The sequence below is a fragment of the Lampetra fluviatilis genome, chromosome 25, assembly GCF_964198595.1.
Source record: "Lampetra fluviatilis chromosome 25, kcLamFluv1.1, whole genome shotgun sequence".
In the NCBI taxonomy this organism is placed as follows: Eukaryota; Metazoa; Chordata; class Hyperoartia; order Petromyzontiformes; family Petromyzontidae; genus Lampetra; species Lampetra fluviatilis.
Window position 1 is genome coordinate 2,477,114 of NC_136299.1, and position 16,448 is coordinate 2,493,561.

The following is a 16,448-nucleotide window of genomic DNA, read 5'->3' on the forward strand; positions in this document are numbered from 1 at the left end:
CCCGTTCATCAAGCCACTACTGGATGAAGACCTCCCTTAAATTTCGATTTAAAGCTTTCGTGACTGCAGGGATTCATCTTCTTGGTTCTTTCGGTAAAGTCACGTAGAATGGAAATAATAAAATAATAAAACTAAAACATAATAAAAAAATTCTCACGACGTTTCGGCCACAACGCAAGCAGCCGTCCTCAGGTGGAGAGCAGGTCTGTCGAGTAGACAGAGTCTTCAGACTCTGTCTACGCGTTGTGGCCGAAACGTCGTGAGAATTATTTTATTATGTTTATTTTTATTATTTTATTATTTCCATTCTACGTGACTTTACCGAAAGAACCAAGAAGAAGACCTCCCCTTTCCGCGTGTTGGTCATGGGAGTTGTTTGACCATACTTCACCGCGCTGGTTAATTGGACAGCCACGGACCGGTTAAGATAGAACTATCACGTGAACCACAGCGGGAGGAATGAACTCAGGAGTGCCGAGTTCTGAAGTGCAATGCGCTACCCCACAGGACTACGCCATTCCACCCAAAATTATTTTACAACCTCGGTGGAAATTAAATGTGGAAAACAAGCCTCGGAAAATACTGAAGAGTATTTGCGAAATGTCAGTACATGCTGGATATGGTCACAGAGGTACCCCGCACCTCCGCTAAACACGGTTGGCTACGTACGGTGCGGAAGAAGTTCAACATTCATACCGACCGTAGCGATACAATTTGCATTTACATCTCAGGGTGCTTCACAATAGGAAGGTGCTCAAAAAGCCATTGCACAATAAATCCAGCTCAAATTAAAATAACTCAAACAAATTACATTTTATCATTTATTAAAACAATTGTATGCCAGAAGCTTTACTGGACACCACTTGGAATAGAGTTCCAGATGGAAGGAGCATCGCTCAGACTCAAGACTTTATTATTTCAGCTGGAAATGACCTGTTGAGCTAAACAGCTATAAAATAGTGGCGATGCTCGTAATAAAATAGTGGCAATGTTCATAATAAAATCGTGGGAATGCTCGTAATAGAATAGTGGCAATACTCGTAATAAAAGTGGTGGTGTTCGTAATGAAATAGTGGCGGCGCCTACCAAGGAGCGACCGCATCGAATGGGAGAGAGAAAGAAAGTGATGAGCTATAGTGATGAGAGAGAACGTGATGCGAGAAAATTATGAAATAAAGTGATGAGAATGTGATGAGAGATAAAGTGATGAGAGATAAAAAGTTGCGAGAGGGGAGGGGTCCGTCACCTTTTGCTGCTGGTGCTGACCCGCAGGCGCATGCTGCGCTCTCGCCGGAAGGTGCTGCTCACACTGTCCTCATACGCGTCGTCGCCCTGGGGCTCCGGGTCCGGCTCGTCCGCGATGTCCAACGTTGTCGTGATCACTGAGATGAGAGGGAGCGGGAGGGGGGCGGACGGGGTAGACCAGTTTGTTCTTCACTCATTTTCAGAAGGGGTGGGGCGGCGGAGAGGGGGGCACTTTCACTGATAGGACATCATGAGTGTCAGGGGCCGCCACATTTTAAACCATTGGGGGATTGGCAGCATGATGATGATGGGGGGGGGCAGTGGGTGTTTTCAATATTTGTGTTTTGTCACGGGGGGGGGGGGGGCGCACGACAGAGGCCGCACTAAAGGCCTTGCAATGAAGAACCACTGGGGTAGGTCAATAACATGAGGACATTGGGGTTATACGAGGGTCCAGAGTTACACCCTAAATCAATTAAGTAAGAAAGAGAAGGCAGTGGGAAGCAGCTGGGAAAAAGAAAGCAGGGAATAGGCTGAGGAGTTTGAGGAGAGATTTGGTGGAAGATAGCTAGGAGAGAGGAGAGCGAGAGGCAGAGGGGCCAGGGGGGCAGGGATTGGTGGGAAGGAGGAGACGGAGGAGTTTAGAAAAACCTTCTGGAAGGTTCCAGAAAGATCTGTCGAGAAGGAATGCAAAGGGCGTATAACGTGTGCCTGGCACTCTTGAAGAGAGTGAGGGATTTAAAATAAAGCCCTGACTCCCTTTGAAATGGAATAAAAGCTGACAAGTGCAAAAAGAAGCGTGGAGTTGCACATCCACGTGTAGTGACTGTGATTGTCACTGTGTGGTGCCGGGCTTACGAAGCCACAGCGGATAATGTGTTGGCGTTATGTGTAGCCTGCTTACTGGGCATAGTACCAGTCCTAGCGGGGCTTGGGTGAGCGCTGGTCAGCGCAGAGGCACCACATACAGTGTGCGGTGCGGGCTCCCGGTGAGGGAGCGAGACAGAGTGTCAGCCAGACACGGTTATGTTGGGGCATGATACGCTGGTTGACCTGCCGACACGTGACCGGATGATATTGGAGAGGGGCCACCGGTGGACGGGGGCCGCTGGGCGGTCACGTGGTATAAAGGAGCTCTCGGGAGCCTTCGGGAAAGAGCTCGAGAGGTCTGGAAGGTGGGCGGGCGAGAGGCGGAGCCAGCCCCAGCCCAGGCCGATATAACGGGGGCCCCATGAAGGGCTCGGGGTTCTTCGTGTTGCTGGTGATGAAGATCCACGTCGGGTTGAAGAAGCCTCTAGCCACGCGGTCCGGGACCCAGCTCGTGGTCTAGGCCAGGATAGCGAATCGTGTCTAGTTCTGCCGTAGCGTGGGTTAGATGAGCATTCAACACCCAAGTGTAGGTTGTGTTGTGTTATGTTGAGTTACTAAATAAATAGTGTTGCTCCCAAGACAACGTCTGTGACTCAGTTGGACTCACTACACATGCATGGGAATTCAGGTGTGGGCATATATGTTGAACTTCTTTCACACCGTATGTAGCTAGCCATGCTAATCGGAGGTGCGGGGGAAGTACAACAAACTAAACACAATAAACAGTTCTGAAGAAATTAGTTTTCAAACTAGATGATGTAAAAGTGCACAGCTCCAGTGGCTTCCTAATATCGGAAGGGCGTTCCAGGCGGCCAGAGAAGCGTGTCTGAAAGTGACCATCCGCATCGTTAGAGACAGTTCAAGTTCAAGTTCATTTATTAGGTATAGCCCTGTGAGCCATTCGGCTCTTGAATCGGGTGCAACCGCAACAAACAAAACACTAAAGCATGAACAAGAAAACATCTTAAAGTGACTATGTGACTATGTGCAAACAGAAAATCCAAGAAAATACAGCAAAATATTTCAGAAAAAGCACCGTACACCAACACTGTGTGCAAAAATCCCAGTGGGATGCAAGTCAAACAACAACAACCACAAGACAACTTAGATTAAGACCATCAGTCTAACTCTGTACTACAACAAACAAACATGGCCAAACCAGAAAACTTTTCGAAAATCACCAAAATAAAGACATGAAAGCAATGAAACAGTGAGAGACAGAGAGGAATGCACGGATCAGAGAACGTACGCAAGTAGGTGCATCGTCGTATGGATTGCCGCTGAAAGAAAGAAGGCAAGTTTTGGGTGAGGACACATCCCGAGAACAGGTGATGGCCGGCGGTTGAGACTTAGGATGCGACTGCAGCCAAGAAAGGAGGGAACACAAGAGACTCGCCACTGTGGAGATGGAGCGATGAAAAACAGCTCAGGTGCGGGGACTATGGAGAGATGGTGACAGCTTTGGGGAGACCTTCATCCAGCAGTGAATTGATTAGATGAAGATTGCAGGGCATTGCACACTTTATCAACAAAATATCAAGGACGTTAAGGTCGAATGTGATATAGGAGCCAAATACTCTAAACACGTGATGTTGATTCTAAATGTGGAGGGAAAAACCCGGAGAATAATCCACGCTGCAACAATGAGAGAGAGAGAGACGTGAAAACTCCAAAATATACAAGCATCGGGTTTGGGATCGAACCCACGACCTCATGTATACCTAGCGAGGTTGTTAACATCTCGTCACAATGTTGAAAAGACAAACAATGCCATACCTGTAAACCCTTACGGTTTACCCGTATTATTGTACAGGGAAATTTAGTTTGCAGGTCCATACGGCGTACAGCCTTTTCAATACGGGCAAAAAATTATAATTTGGTCTATTTGTGTTTCTCCTATGTGATGGGACTTTATAGGATGAACGTTGATATTTATATGGGCACGAGGTGACCAATACGGTCTAAACTGGTCATGAATAAGGTAGGCACTGATAAGTGGTTGACAGGAATGCGAAAAAACTACCAAAAAACATGCTTTTACTCACCGCTGTCCAGGTCGGTGGCGTTTTTCTTGTCCCCGTCCTTCTCCTGGGAGTCGTAAATGCGCAGGAATTCGGCGAAAGCTTCGCCATTTATGACAAGTTGCTTGTAGGTGCCCATTTCGGAGACCCGGCCGGCCTGCAGCACCACGATCTGATCCACCATGGACAAGAAGCTCACCGAGTGGGTGACCAGCAGGCGCGTCTGCGGGAAGAGGCGGGCGCGGAGCGGCGGGTGGCAACCGCCGACTTTAGTCGCAAAGCGCACAGCAGCCACTTGAAGCTTACCGTGATTTTTTCTTGTCATCCCAGAGTAATGAGATGCTCAGATTGTCGCGTTCGCACTTGCAAAGAGAGTAAGGCGCACCGTAAACCTGTGCCCGGTCCTAATGAAGTTAGACAAATCTGGTCACACAAGAAAAAACAATGATCCCCCCCCCCGTGTAGTCTTGTACAGACTGTTGGGAGCAAGTGCCTCTCTTAAGGCCGGCACGGCACACGAGTGGGTGGGTGGCCGCCTCCCCACATATACACAAAGATTCCCTTTACACACGAACAACAAAGACAATGATCCCCTGTGTAGCCTTAACATACCGTTGGGGCAAATGCAGTTAGCGAGCACCTATGAAGGCCGGCACGGCACACGAGGGGGTGGGCGGCCAGCACCACGGCCTGGCCAGTTTACTCTCCCCAGCAGTGATGTTTACACACCGCACTAGGTACTCATTTGATGCTGAGTCGACCTAGGGGAGGACAAGGACCGGTTCAGATAATCGTCACCGGTCTCGGCCGTGAGCGGGAATCGAACCTGCATCCTCACACGAACACACACACACAACAACCGGCCCAGAAGACGCACCCCCAACTTTTCTCCTTAAAATACGGGAGGCCAGGGGTGGATGGGTGGGTGGGGAAGAGCGTCTTTACGATCCCTGAAAGCGCAGCTCGCCACGGCCGCCCTCCCAGAGAGAGAGAGAGAGAGCGCTCCCCCACCTTGTCCTTGAGAATCCCGGTGGGCCCGATGACGTGCGTGAAGATGTGCTTCCCCACGTGCGCGTCCACGGCGGACAGCGGGTCGTCCAGCAGGAAGACGTCGGCGTCGCTGTAGACGGCGCGCGCCAGCGACACGCGCTGCTTCTGCCCCCCGGACAGGTTGATCCCCTGCGGGAGCCGTGGAGCAGAGGCGTTGGTCAGTTCCTTTTCATCGCTTTTGAAATGACGGCGAGACGGACGCAAGAGACGGCAGTGACCGTCAGTCGGGTAACGTCCGACGCCGTTGGTTTCTCAACGTGTGTGGGGTCGCGCAAGCGGTTGGGAGAGCTCTAGTTGGCTATAGCGTTGATGAATTGGGCTGCCACAGTGCCGAGATGTTAACTACCTCGCATGGTATACAGGAGGGCGTGGGTTCAATCCCAACCCTGGTGCCTGCTGTATATTTGGAGTTTACATGTTCTCCCTGTGGTCGTGTGGATTTCTCTCCCGGTCTTCCGGTTTTTCCCTCTACATGTAGAATCAAAATGCGTTTAGAGTATTTGGCTGCTGTCAATTTCCATGCGATAAGCCACTTCGTGGAGCTATCATTCGTGGCCAGGTTGCTTCTGAAAAAGAGCTATATAGCTCAGTTGGCCTTACCTGGTAAAATTAAACATTGTTTAGTTCACATAATAGTTGTACCTATGACTGCTGGTCGTGCTTAATGCCCTATTTGTTACTTGTCAATGCAGTTGATCATGTGAATCCTGAAAAGGATGCACCACCAGATATAATTGTTGGGTTATGGGGAAACTAGTAGCAGCAGATGGAACGTTTATGCCTCTGATGATAATAATATTAAAAGCCGAGATGCCAGGACTAGTTGAATTAGGCCATTAGAGTTTCATGTCGGAGTCTCATGCTTCCGAAATACGCCAAAGCATCTTCAGTCACACATGCAGATACAGAAACCGAGAAAACTAACAGGCACAATCACAGAATAAGAATTTTTGTTGTTCGGCGGATCGGCGATGACAACCGTGAGCATCGTTTGGTCGCTCCGAGCCACTGTGAATGTGGCCAAGAAACTGTGAGGCAGTGAGCGAGGGAGCGGGTGAATGAGCAAACGAGTGGGCGAACGAGTGGGCGAGCAAGTGAGTGAGTGAATGAGCAAGTGAGTGAGTGAATGAGCGAGTGAATGAGCGAGTGAGTGGGTGAGTGAATGAGTGAGCAAATGAGCAAACGAGTGAGCGAGCAAGTGAGTGAGTGAATGAGCAAATGAGCGAACGAGTGAGCGATAAAGTGAGTGAGTGAATGAGCGAGTGAATGAGCAAACGAGTGGGTGAGTGAATGAGCGAGCGAATGAGCGAACGAGTGGGCGAGCAAGTGAGTGAGTGAATGAGCGAATGAGCGAACGAGTGGGCGAACAAGTGAGTGAGTGAATGAGCGAGTGAATGAGTGGGCGAGAAAGTGAGAAGTGAGTGAGCGAGCGGGCGGGCGAGTGAGCGCGCAAGTGAGCAAGCGAGTGTCTCACCTTCTCCCCGATCTCCGTCTGGTCCCCGGCCGGCAGAGCCTTCAGGTCGGCACTGAGGGCACAGGCGTCGATGACTCGCGCGTAGCGCTCCGGCTCGAGCGGCAAGCCGAACAGCACGTTCTGCTGCAGCGTGCAGTTCTGGATCCATGCCTGCTGCGGCACGTACGCCACCGAGCCCTGCAACAACGACACCCCCCCGTGTAGCCTTTGACGGACTTTTGGGCAAAGTGCTGCTAGCGAGTAGCACCTGTGAAGGGCGGCCACCCGCCACACGAGGTGAGTGGGTAGCCAGCATCACGGCTGCTGCCTTTGACTCACCAGTGCTGATGTTTACACACCGCACCAGGTACTGATTTAAGGGTGAGTCGACCTAGAGGAGGCCCAGGACAAATTCAGATATTCGTCACCGATCTTGTCCTTGAGTGGGAATCGAACTTGGGTTACCTAGGTTTGTAGCGCACTGCACTAACCACTGTGCCAACACTCCCATACACAAGCGTACAGTATCTGCATTTTAATGTGTGAATCAAGATACAAAGAGAACGCGTGCATGATGAATTTACATCTGTTGCCTTATCTGGATCATTAAAATTAAGACTTTGTCCTCCTGAACCAGCTCAAGAACTTCCTAAATCGACCTTATCTCTCTCCTCACTTCTCATTTTACCGTACACACATATTAATTTCTGCTTATTTCAACTTCACCCTCGTAACGATGCGTAACACTGCCACAGCACGTATAGATTCGAAGCAAATCGTTGTAAAGTCACCCAGTGCCGCTCACACGGCACGGCGTCCTGTCGACGCGGTGCGCCCGTGCCGGTCGACCGCACCTTCATTGCGACGGTGCCCTGCAGCTTTTCCATCTCTCCGAGCGTGGCTGCAATGAGCGAAGACTTTCCCGCGCCCACCTGTCCCACCACGGCGACGAGGCTGCCCACCGGCACCTCCACCGACACGCTGCCCATTCCACAGCACACACGGAGAGCACAACATCTCGAGATTACACTCAGCACTTGTGGTGCTGGTGCACAAGCACAAAGATCAGGAATTGATTTGGCACACCATCCCCTTCTGGGTCAATAAAGTAAGGTACCACTTTAAGGGGACGTCATCAGGGGTTATCCTATGGGGCTCTGGAGAGACTGCTCCCCATCATGGAATTGTGGTGGCCTCAAGGGGGCCACGACGGTGCAGAGACAGTGGCGTGTGTGGGGTGGTACTGTAGGGGTGGAGCACGGGTGTCGCCGTGAAGGGGGTCGCACCAGGACGTGACCGGGAGGTGAACCCGAGGGGACACGTGACCGGACAAGAGGGGGCAGGGGGGTCCCAGTCGGGGGTGAGAGGATCACGTGATGGAGATCAAGAGTCCCCACGAGGGTTCTGGAAAGGAAGGGTGGCCAGGGGTGGAGCCAGCCAGGCCAGGGGAGATATAAGCGGGGTCCCGGGAGGGAAGGCCCGGGGTATGAAGTCGCCATCCTCGATCCTCGGTCTCCACGTGTGGACCAGGCAGCCCATTGGCTGTACGGGTCCGGTGATACAATAGCCCGCAAGTATTAGAGTAGTTAGCCGTGGTGGTCACCACCCTATGTTACAATCCTGTTTAGGAGTTACCCGTTGTGTTAAATAAAGGTGTTGCCTCCAAGTACAAGTCTGTGTATAATTTGCGCACTGCAGAATTATGGAATGTGTAACAGAGCCGTGGTGAAAATAAATATAATAGGCTTTACTCTTTCTGGCAATCAAACACCCGTGTTAGACAAGAGAACACCAAAAGGCGAACAGTACAAAGACAATACAAGTATCAAAGCACTGATAGATCGGGTTGAGCAGTTATATCTATGATAATTGGTTTTTTACCCTTTCATCTGGCAACAAAACTGACACCTTTTTTACAAGGAGTCATGTTTGCATTGACCACAATACCTGCAGTCGGAATGCAAACAAAAAACATAACTCTGATAATGTATGCACTGTCCTTGAAATTGATTGGTCCACACCCGAGACAACTTTCTTTAGAGCCTAGTCTCTCATGGTGTTGGACCAGATGACGCCAAAACATGACTCCTTGTAAAAAAGGTGTCAGTTTTATTGCCAGATAAAAGGGTAAACAACCAATTATCATATTTTGCTACTGGCAAATGAGGTTCCAATGGTATAAATGCTTACCCCGAGCTCTCATACTCTGATGGTGCATTGTCTTTGAGTTGTGCGCCTTTTGGCGTCATCTGGTCCAACACCATGAGAGACTAGGCTCTAAAGAAAGCTGTCTCGGGTGTGGACAAATCAATTTCAAGGACAGTGCATATCATTATCAGAGCTATGTTTTTTGTTTGCATTCCAACTGCAGGTATTGTGGTCAATGCAAAATATGACTCCTTGTAAAAAAAAGGTGTCAGTTTTGTTGCAAGATAAAAGGGTAAAAAAAAATTTAATCATATTTTGCTACTGGCAAATGAGGTTCCAATGGTGTAAATCAGTTATATCTATTGAACCTTTTTGCCAAAACATAAGAAGAGGCTTTACTCTTCCTGGAAATAAAACAGGAGGTGTTAAGATGCTCAAACAACCAATAGATACCTATTGCAAAGCATCAAGTCTGCATTAGCCACACATACCTGTGGCAAAACATGCAAACAAACATGTTCTGATAATATTTGCATTGTCTTTGAAACTGAATGGCCCACACCAGAGACAGCCTTCTTTATGGCCTAGTCTCGCCAGTGTTAGACCAGAGAACGCTAAAAGGCGAACAGGACAAAGGCAATGCAAGTTGAGCAGTTATATCTATTGGACCGTTTTTGCCAGGAAAAAAAATAAGAAAAGAGAAGAATAGGCTTAACCCTTCCTGGAAATAAAACAAGAGTTGGGTTAAGATATTCCAAACACCAAAGAGATACCTATTGCGATAGAGTCACTCGTGAAGATGAGCGCTGCCCAATGCCCCCTTGTACAAAGGGACACTCCGACCTGGGTTCACACTTTGGTAAACGGTGGGAGTTGTGGCCACAGGCGGTGAGTGCCCTGCGCTCAACAGCTCCCAACGACGAGACTTCAAATGTAAGATTGGGCGACATCCAAACCGGTCCTGGAACCTCAACTTTATCGAGCACACTCGAGCAGAATGATGAGGCACTGCGTGGTGAAACTGGTCCAGAGTGTTGCTTTGTCTTGAAGCAATGCAGCTGAAATAATGCACTCAGCAGGTCCACGTGGGGCTAATGGGTTGTGCAAAATTACTTTTCTTTATAATAAAACACAACGCAAGCAGCCGTCCTCAGGTGATGAACAGGTCTGTCGAGACTCTGTCTTCTCGACAGACCTGTTCTTAATAAAATAATGATAATTATTTTATTATGTTTTATTTTATTATTATTTTATTATTTCCATTCTATGTGACTTTACCGAAAGAACCAAGAAGAGACATGAATTGTCTGCTTAATTATTTTGTAATGTATATTGTCCAAAAGGACAACTCATGATTATTTTAGAATGATTAAGTATGGTCAAACAATGCAGCAGTGGACTGACAATTAGCTGTGGATTATTTTGATTTCAGACACGCAAATCCACTTGCTACAGCCAGTGAAGAGTGTACAAGCGTAATCAGCAAGCAGCGCGTGAGAATTACCAAACTTACTCATTCAGGGTCGCTTCTTCTCCCTTGTCCCAGGTAAATGAGGCATTTTCTATCAGAATGGCAGACTCTGTGGACACACGTAACCGTAACATACTAAACAATGCAATATTTATTCAATTTTTTTTCAATTTTTAAAAAATGTTTTTCTTTGAAAGATAATACTTCTCCAACCCAGCACACTGAAGTATTGTACGTATGCCAACTTTGCTAATCGGAGGGGTGGGGGAAGCACAACAGACCAAACACAAAAAAATTGTTCTAAAGAAATGCGTTGTCATTCGAGATGATTTCATAGTGCATAGCTCCAGTGGCTTTCTAATATTGCCAAACACTCCCAGGAATTGCCAGTTTCGTTGTCGTGGCCCACAACTTCGCGACAGTGGCTCAACTCTTGGGTTTAAGTACCTAGCAGATGAGATTTTTAAAAAAAACTCCCAAGAAGCGTTTGGTGAACATCCCAATGGACTTTCCTGAAAAATAACTCTTGCGACTCGGTTTCAAGCTTAATTCCTGTCGTACGTGAGAACTATTATATTTTCGGCTAGCCGTCAGCAACTGGCACTAAGCGTGGTGAAGTATGGTCAAATGACCACCCATGTCCAACAACGTGGGGAGGCCTTAATCCAGCAGTGGATTGACCAAGGGCTGTGTAATTATTTTGTACTACTTTTACCGTATAAACTCAGCGTGTGTCGCGCGTTTTGACACTTGCTGCACAGATGTGTGGTTCAAGCCCAGCAGCCACCCCTAATTAATACTGTTAGTTTATTGACCATAAATACTCTGCACCACCTACATCAAAGTGAACATTAAAGATCCTGTGGCATGAGTCAACAAAGAGCAGGCCATGTCTGCCGGTGTAATGGTCCAAACGTAATCAATTACAAATTACTAACAAAATCCCCATAGAGGCAACATTGGCCAATACTGGTAGACTAATGGTAGACTAATTCCAACTTGCAGGCCAGTGCTGCATGGACCATGTGTCGCACAGAGACAGCTGCCACCAGGGGGGTCCCCGAGGTTAGATTGCAGCAAGACATTGAAACTATTGAAATACAATGTAATATAAGACGATTTGAGTTGGCGAGGAATTTAAGCAAGCACCGTATAAATGTAACTAATTACATCCTTACCCAAGAGCCTTGGTGATTTGCCCGTTAGTGACGGAGCCATTATCACATTATAACCAGAATCAGAAAAAACGGTTCTAGATGTGAAGCTTTCGTGACTGCAAGGATTCATACTCTTAGGTTTTTTCGGTAAAATCACGTAGGTAAAAATAAATAATAAAATAAAAATAATAGAAATAATAGAAATAAGATTATAAATCACGACACCGGGTAAAAACAACAACATGTGCACCTATTGTTTTCTTTTAGCCCCGCCCCCCAACACGTTCCATTCATTGGCTACCACATTCAGATAAGTCCCTCCCCCCTCCTCCCCCCTTAACTTGTATTTAAGAGCTTGTATCTTGGAATTTTGGGGGATCTTTGTCTTTTTGTTGTCTTTTATGTAGGTGTCGGGTCCTGTGTATCCTCATCTTTGCGTGCACATTGTCTGCGGAACGCCCATCCGTGTGCTCCGATTGTAAACAAGCCAACAAGTTCTCCGTTGCTGGTGGTCCGCGTGTGTGCGTGTGTCCCACACCTTCTCGTGTGCACCACTGCCCCCAGTCACTGTCAGCCTCCCAAGTTGGGTGTTCAGAGGGTGGAGTTGGCAGAGGCCCCAACTCACTCAGATTGCTGTCGTAGGTAACGGCCGATGTGTCCAGTTCATCGTTGCTCAGGAACTTCTTCACACGTTTGGTTGACACGCTCGCCTGCACGGTTGTGAGACAGAATTGGGATTATTGTTGTTGTTGTTGTTGTTTTTAACACAATGCACCAAAATAGAGTTTTTTTTATACCCATCATCACCCAACACGGCCAATTAGTATGGTTTGTCACGTAAACACAATGTGCCAACTAGTTACGAGTTCAGGACACCGGTTGTGTGTTGGAGAGTAAACCCACAAAATGTACATTTCGAGGACTGCACTGCGTTTCACGAGTAATTACAACCAGCCTCATCAGGTAACAGCCAGAATTGTGGAGAAATCCTCCTGTTTCAGTCTTAAATAGACGGAGGATAAATGTGATGTCATCACTTGTGAGCCAATCAGATGCGAGGACCAGAGGGTGAGGTTAATGTAGTCATATAAATTACAATGGATATCCATTATTGATTGGGTTATTCACAGTTAATCAACCACAACAAACCTCTATCAATGAAAACATTTGTCACGAAAGACGAAGCATTAAACAATGTACCAACGTGAGAACATCGATGTTGAGAATAGCTTTGACTATCAGCGATGAGCTGAAAGTGTGATTATCTTCACCGATCATTGTGCAATAGTTAGAGCAAGAAGGGTTAATTGAATAAAGTGGAAACTGTGGGAGGGGAGCGTGGCAGGTGTAGCACACAGCAGTGGAGAGATTGGCTGGTGAGAAAGGAGGAGAGTCGATTTAGACAGCGATGAAATATTCCGCTGCACGGGAAAAAAGAAGGCCTCACGAAAACGTTGGTGGAGCGCGCCTTTCTGGAAATTTATGGAACCTTTTTTTGCCAGTATCAAAGTATGAAAAAGAAGAATAGTTTTAGCTTTTGTTACCCTTTCTGACTTTATTCCTTTCAAAATGTATCTATGTGGTGTTTGAACATCTTATGGGCCGTCCATAAATGACGTCACGTGATTTTGGACAATTTTTGACCCCCCCCCCCCCCCCCTCGTCACACGGCGTCACAAAAAGTCAGACCCCCTCAAATATGAGGTCACAAAGCTCTGCCCCCCCCCAAAATAAAACATTCTTCAAATCGCTTTAAACTATTGTCATTGTAGTGTGTATTTAATGTGGCGCTGCACTCTGATGTTGTAGAAGAAAACATTTATTATAAAGTCTATTTAATTAAGTGGAACGTGTTGTCTATATTTAATTAAAGTTGCGCATTTTGATGTGACGTCACATTTATCATCCCCCCCCCCCCCCTCGTCACACATCGTCACAAATGTCTGACCACCCCCCCCCCCCCCCCTAGGTGCGTGACGTCATTTATGGACGGCCCCTTAACGCCTATTTTATTTCCAATCAGGGTAAACCTATTTTTCTTTTTCTGGCGATTTTTTTTAACGGGAAAATATGGAAACGTGAGAAGAAACATTAAAAAGGAAATTTGACCAATTTTGTAACTTACATCAGCAGTGAAACAATGATGCACGTTTCTTAAATCCCCCCCAACTCGTCCACCCACAAGTATGAATGGGTACAACCACTGTTGTTCGAGCAGCAGGTCGTGCGTGGTGCGGTAAAGTGTCGCCACCTCTTCCAAGACGTCTGGCCGGTGTAGACAAGTCGGCCAAATACTCGGGAGAAAGGCCCTTTCGAGCTACCTCTCATGGAGGCCTCTCTTGCTAGCGGTGATGTGAGCAAGCAATTTTAGGGCTGCACCTTTACCTGTTTTAATAACGATTCGTATACCTGGAGCAGGCTCGCGAAGGACGCTATTGGGCAGTTGGAGGGCAGTCACCCTCCAAAGAACAAAGGAGGGCAGAGGAGCGATGCTCACAACAATGAGCGGAGAACCGGGCAGATACAACGCAGCGAGTTGGCACAGTGGAGAGCACAGCCGGTGCATCTGCCAGTCATCTCATCCAGTCAACCCCACGACAGCTGAGTCTGTTCCGTGACCTCCTGTAACACTTCACGTGGCGTCAAGGTGCAACTAGCGTGGCACAAGTGCCGTGGTGACATCACCGCCACTTAGTGGCCAGCGGTGGTTGTTGTTGTTGTTATTTACCTGCACGATGTAAGAGATGAGCATGGGCAGCATGACAAGGGGGAAGCGCAGTACGTTGAACAGGGAGATGGAGGTGAAGACCTTCTGGGCGTCCAGGACGTTGTCCTTGCTCACGGCCACGAACACACCGAAGCTGGCCAGCGACACCTGCATGTGCCAGCGCAGTGGGAGAGCATTGACGGTGTCAGCTTTGTTGCCAGATAGAAGGGTAAAAAAAACAATTATCATATTTTTTAGTGGCAAATGAGGTTCCAATGGTGTAAATGCTTACCCCGAGCTCTCATACTCTGATGGTGCATTGTCCTTGAGTTGTGCGCCTTTTGGCGTCATCTGGTCCAACACCATGTGAGACTAGGCTCTGAGGAAAGCTGTCTCGGGTGTGGACCAATCAACTTCAAGGACAGTGCATATATTATCAGAGTTATGTTTTTTGTTTGCATTATGGCTGCAGGTATTGTGGTCTATGCAAACATGACTCCTTGTAAAAAAGGTGTCAGTTTTGTTGCCAGATAGAAGGGTAAAAAAAAACAATTATTGACGGAGTTGTCGTGAGGAGAGAGGGTGGCCACGGGTCTCTGGATTTTGTTCGAGGTTTAGAATAACGAACACGAGTCTTGAGTGGGCTTTCACGGCCAATGTCATATATAATGCACTTTTGTTTGGGGTTAGATCGCGTTAATATATAAAGGAATGAAACAGGAGGATTTCTCCACAAATATGGCTGCCGCCTCATGATGCTAGTTGTAATCACTGGCGAAACGTCGTACTCAGAATGTAAATGTTGTGGCTTGGCTCTCCAACACACCGGTGTGCTGTACTAGTGACGAATTGGCACGTTCTGTTTACTTGACAAACCTTACTCATTGGCTGTGTTGGGTGGTGGTGGGTTTAATGACACATTTTTATATTTACGCAATCTAACCCAAAAAACCTGTATTACGGACGAGTCTTGAGATTACGAGCAGAAAACTAAGGGCTACAATCCCACTGTTATGGATGGCGCTGCCGCCACTGTGGCGGTGTGACGATTGGCCCATTGGGACTCGAGACCTCCCAGTTGAAACAATCGGCAAGTTTCTTTACATCGCCCGTGTGGCTTTTTGTCCACCCCAGACGGTGTAGACCGGTGCCCCGCCGTGAGCCGATCTGCAGGCCGCGTACGATGGGGTAGAGTGTGGTGTATGTCCCTCCTCTTCCAAGACGTTCTGGCCAGCGTGGAAGAGGTGGATAAAATAAAATATCCTCTAGAGGGGCTCTACAGAGCTCCATCTCGTGCAGTGGGTCTTAATCTTTACTGCAGCCTTGCACCCCTTTGGTTCTCAATCGGTAAACATTTTTTTAATGTTAATAAATACATAGGTTTGGTGAAACAAAGTATTTGTACTTATGTGCCGTGCTTAATTTGTGTTTTCGATTATTTACCTTCTAAAAAAATCTGGACATGTCTCGCACCCCCAGAAAGGGCATCTCGCATCCCCAGGGGGTACAGCGTGCACCCCAGGTTAAGAACCACTGCTCTAGTGGATGTCCCTTTTACCAGCAGCAGCGCGAGCAAGCGACTGCAGGGATATGACTATGGTTATGGCTATAAGGGTAAAAGCTATGATTACGGGTTAACCCTTGAAGTAAATGGTAACGACTGCAGGTGGGATACGACTACGGCGTTAAGGCTGCACGCGCTGTGGGGATATTGCCGCAGGTCAAGGGTTAACAGCTGGGAAGGGGAGAACTCACGAAGAAGGGCGTACAGGTGTACGAGAAGATCGACACGGCGTTCAGGTAGGAGAAGCTGCGCATCACTTTCAGTTCCCTGTTGCGGATGTCGCCAATCTTCTGCTCAAACGACGTCTCCCACGCGAAGTACTTGAGGATCTGAGATGGGACGCACAAGCACCATGTCGGCGACACGAGCGGCGGTAACGTCGTGCGCGGCGGATGGGTGCACGTGGTGGCTTCGCAGACTGATCTCTTCAGTCCGTCGAGTCTAAATTTCGATTTAAAGCTTTCGTGACTGCAGGGATTCATCTTCTTGGTTCTTTCGGTAAAGTCACGTAGAAGGGAAATAATAAAATAATAAAAATAAAACATAATAAAATACAATTCTCACGACGTTTCGGCCACAACGCAAGAACCAAGAAGATCCGTCGAGTCTCTCTGTTTAAATCCACGCGTCTCAAGACATGCCTGCACTTGAACGCCTTTTCTTGGTACCCACCTTGATTCCGTTCAAGATCTCGTTCATAAGTTTAATGCGCTTGTCTTTTTCGTTCATGTTTTTCACCTGAAACAGAAACAACAATAAAAA

At 47.7% G+C, this 16,448-nt stretch overlaps 1 protein-coding gene across 1 annotated transcript in view; it reads right to left on the reverse strand.

The window, feature by feature from the left end:
* The window catches only part of LOC144941860 (ATP-binding cassette sub-family C member 2-like), a 54,222-nt gene that overhangs the window by 17,478 nt on the left and 20,296 nt on the right, over positions 1–16,448 (reverse strand). Inside the window, exons 11-20 of the mRNA XM_078868351.1 lie at positions 16,359–16,424; positions 15,878–16,015; positions 14,144–14,290; positions 12,041–12,125; positions 10,301–10,367; positions 7,494–7,620; positions 6,661–6,837; positions 5,148–5,315; positions 4,161–4,359; positions 1,247–1,382 (exon numbers count right to left, since the gene is read on the reverse strand). Coding sequence (XP_078724477.1) covers positions 1,247–1,382; positions 4,161–4,359; positions 5,148–5,315; positions 6,661–6,837; positions 7,494–7,620; positions 10,301–10,367; positions 12,041–12,125; positions 14,144–14,290; positions 15,878–16,015; positions 16,359–16,424 — 1,310 coding nt within the window. The remainder of the gene's footprint in view (positions 1–1,246; positions 1,383–4,160; positions 4,360–5,147; positions 5,316–6,660; positions 6,838–7,493; positions 7,621–10,300; positions 10,368–12,040; positions 12,126–14,143; positions 14,291–15,877; positions 16,016–16,358; positions 16,425–16,448) is intronic.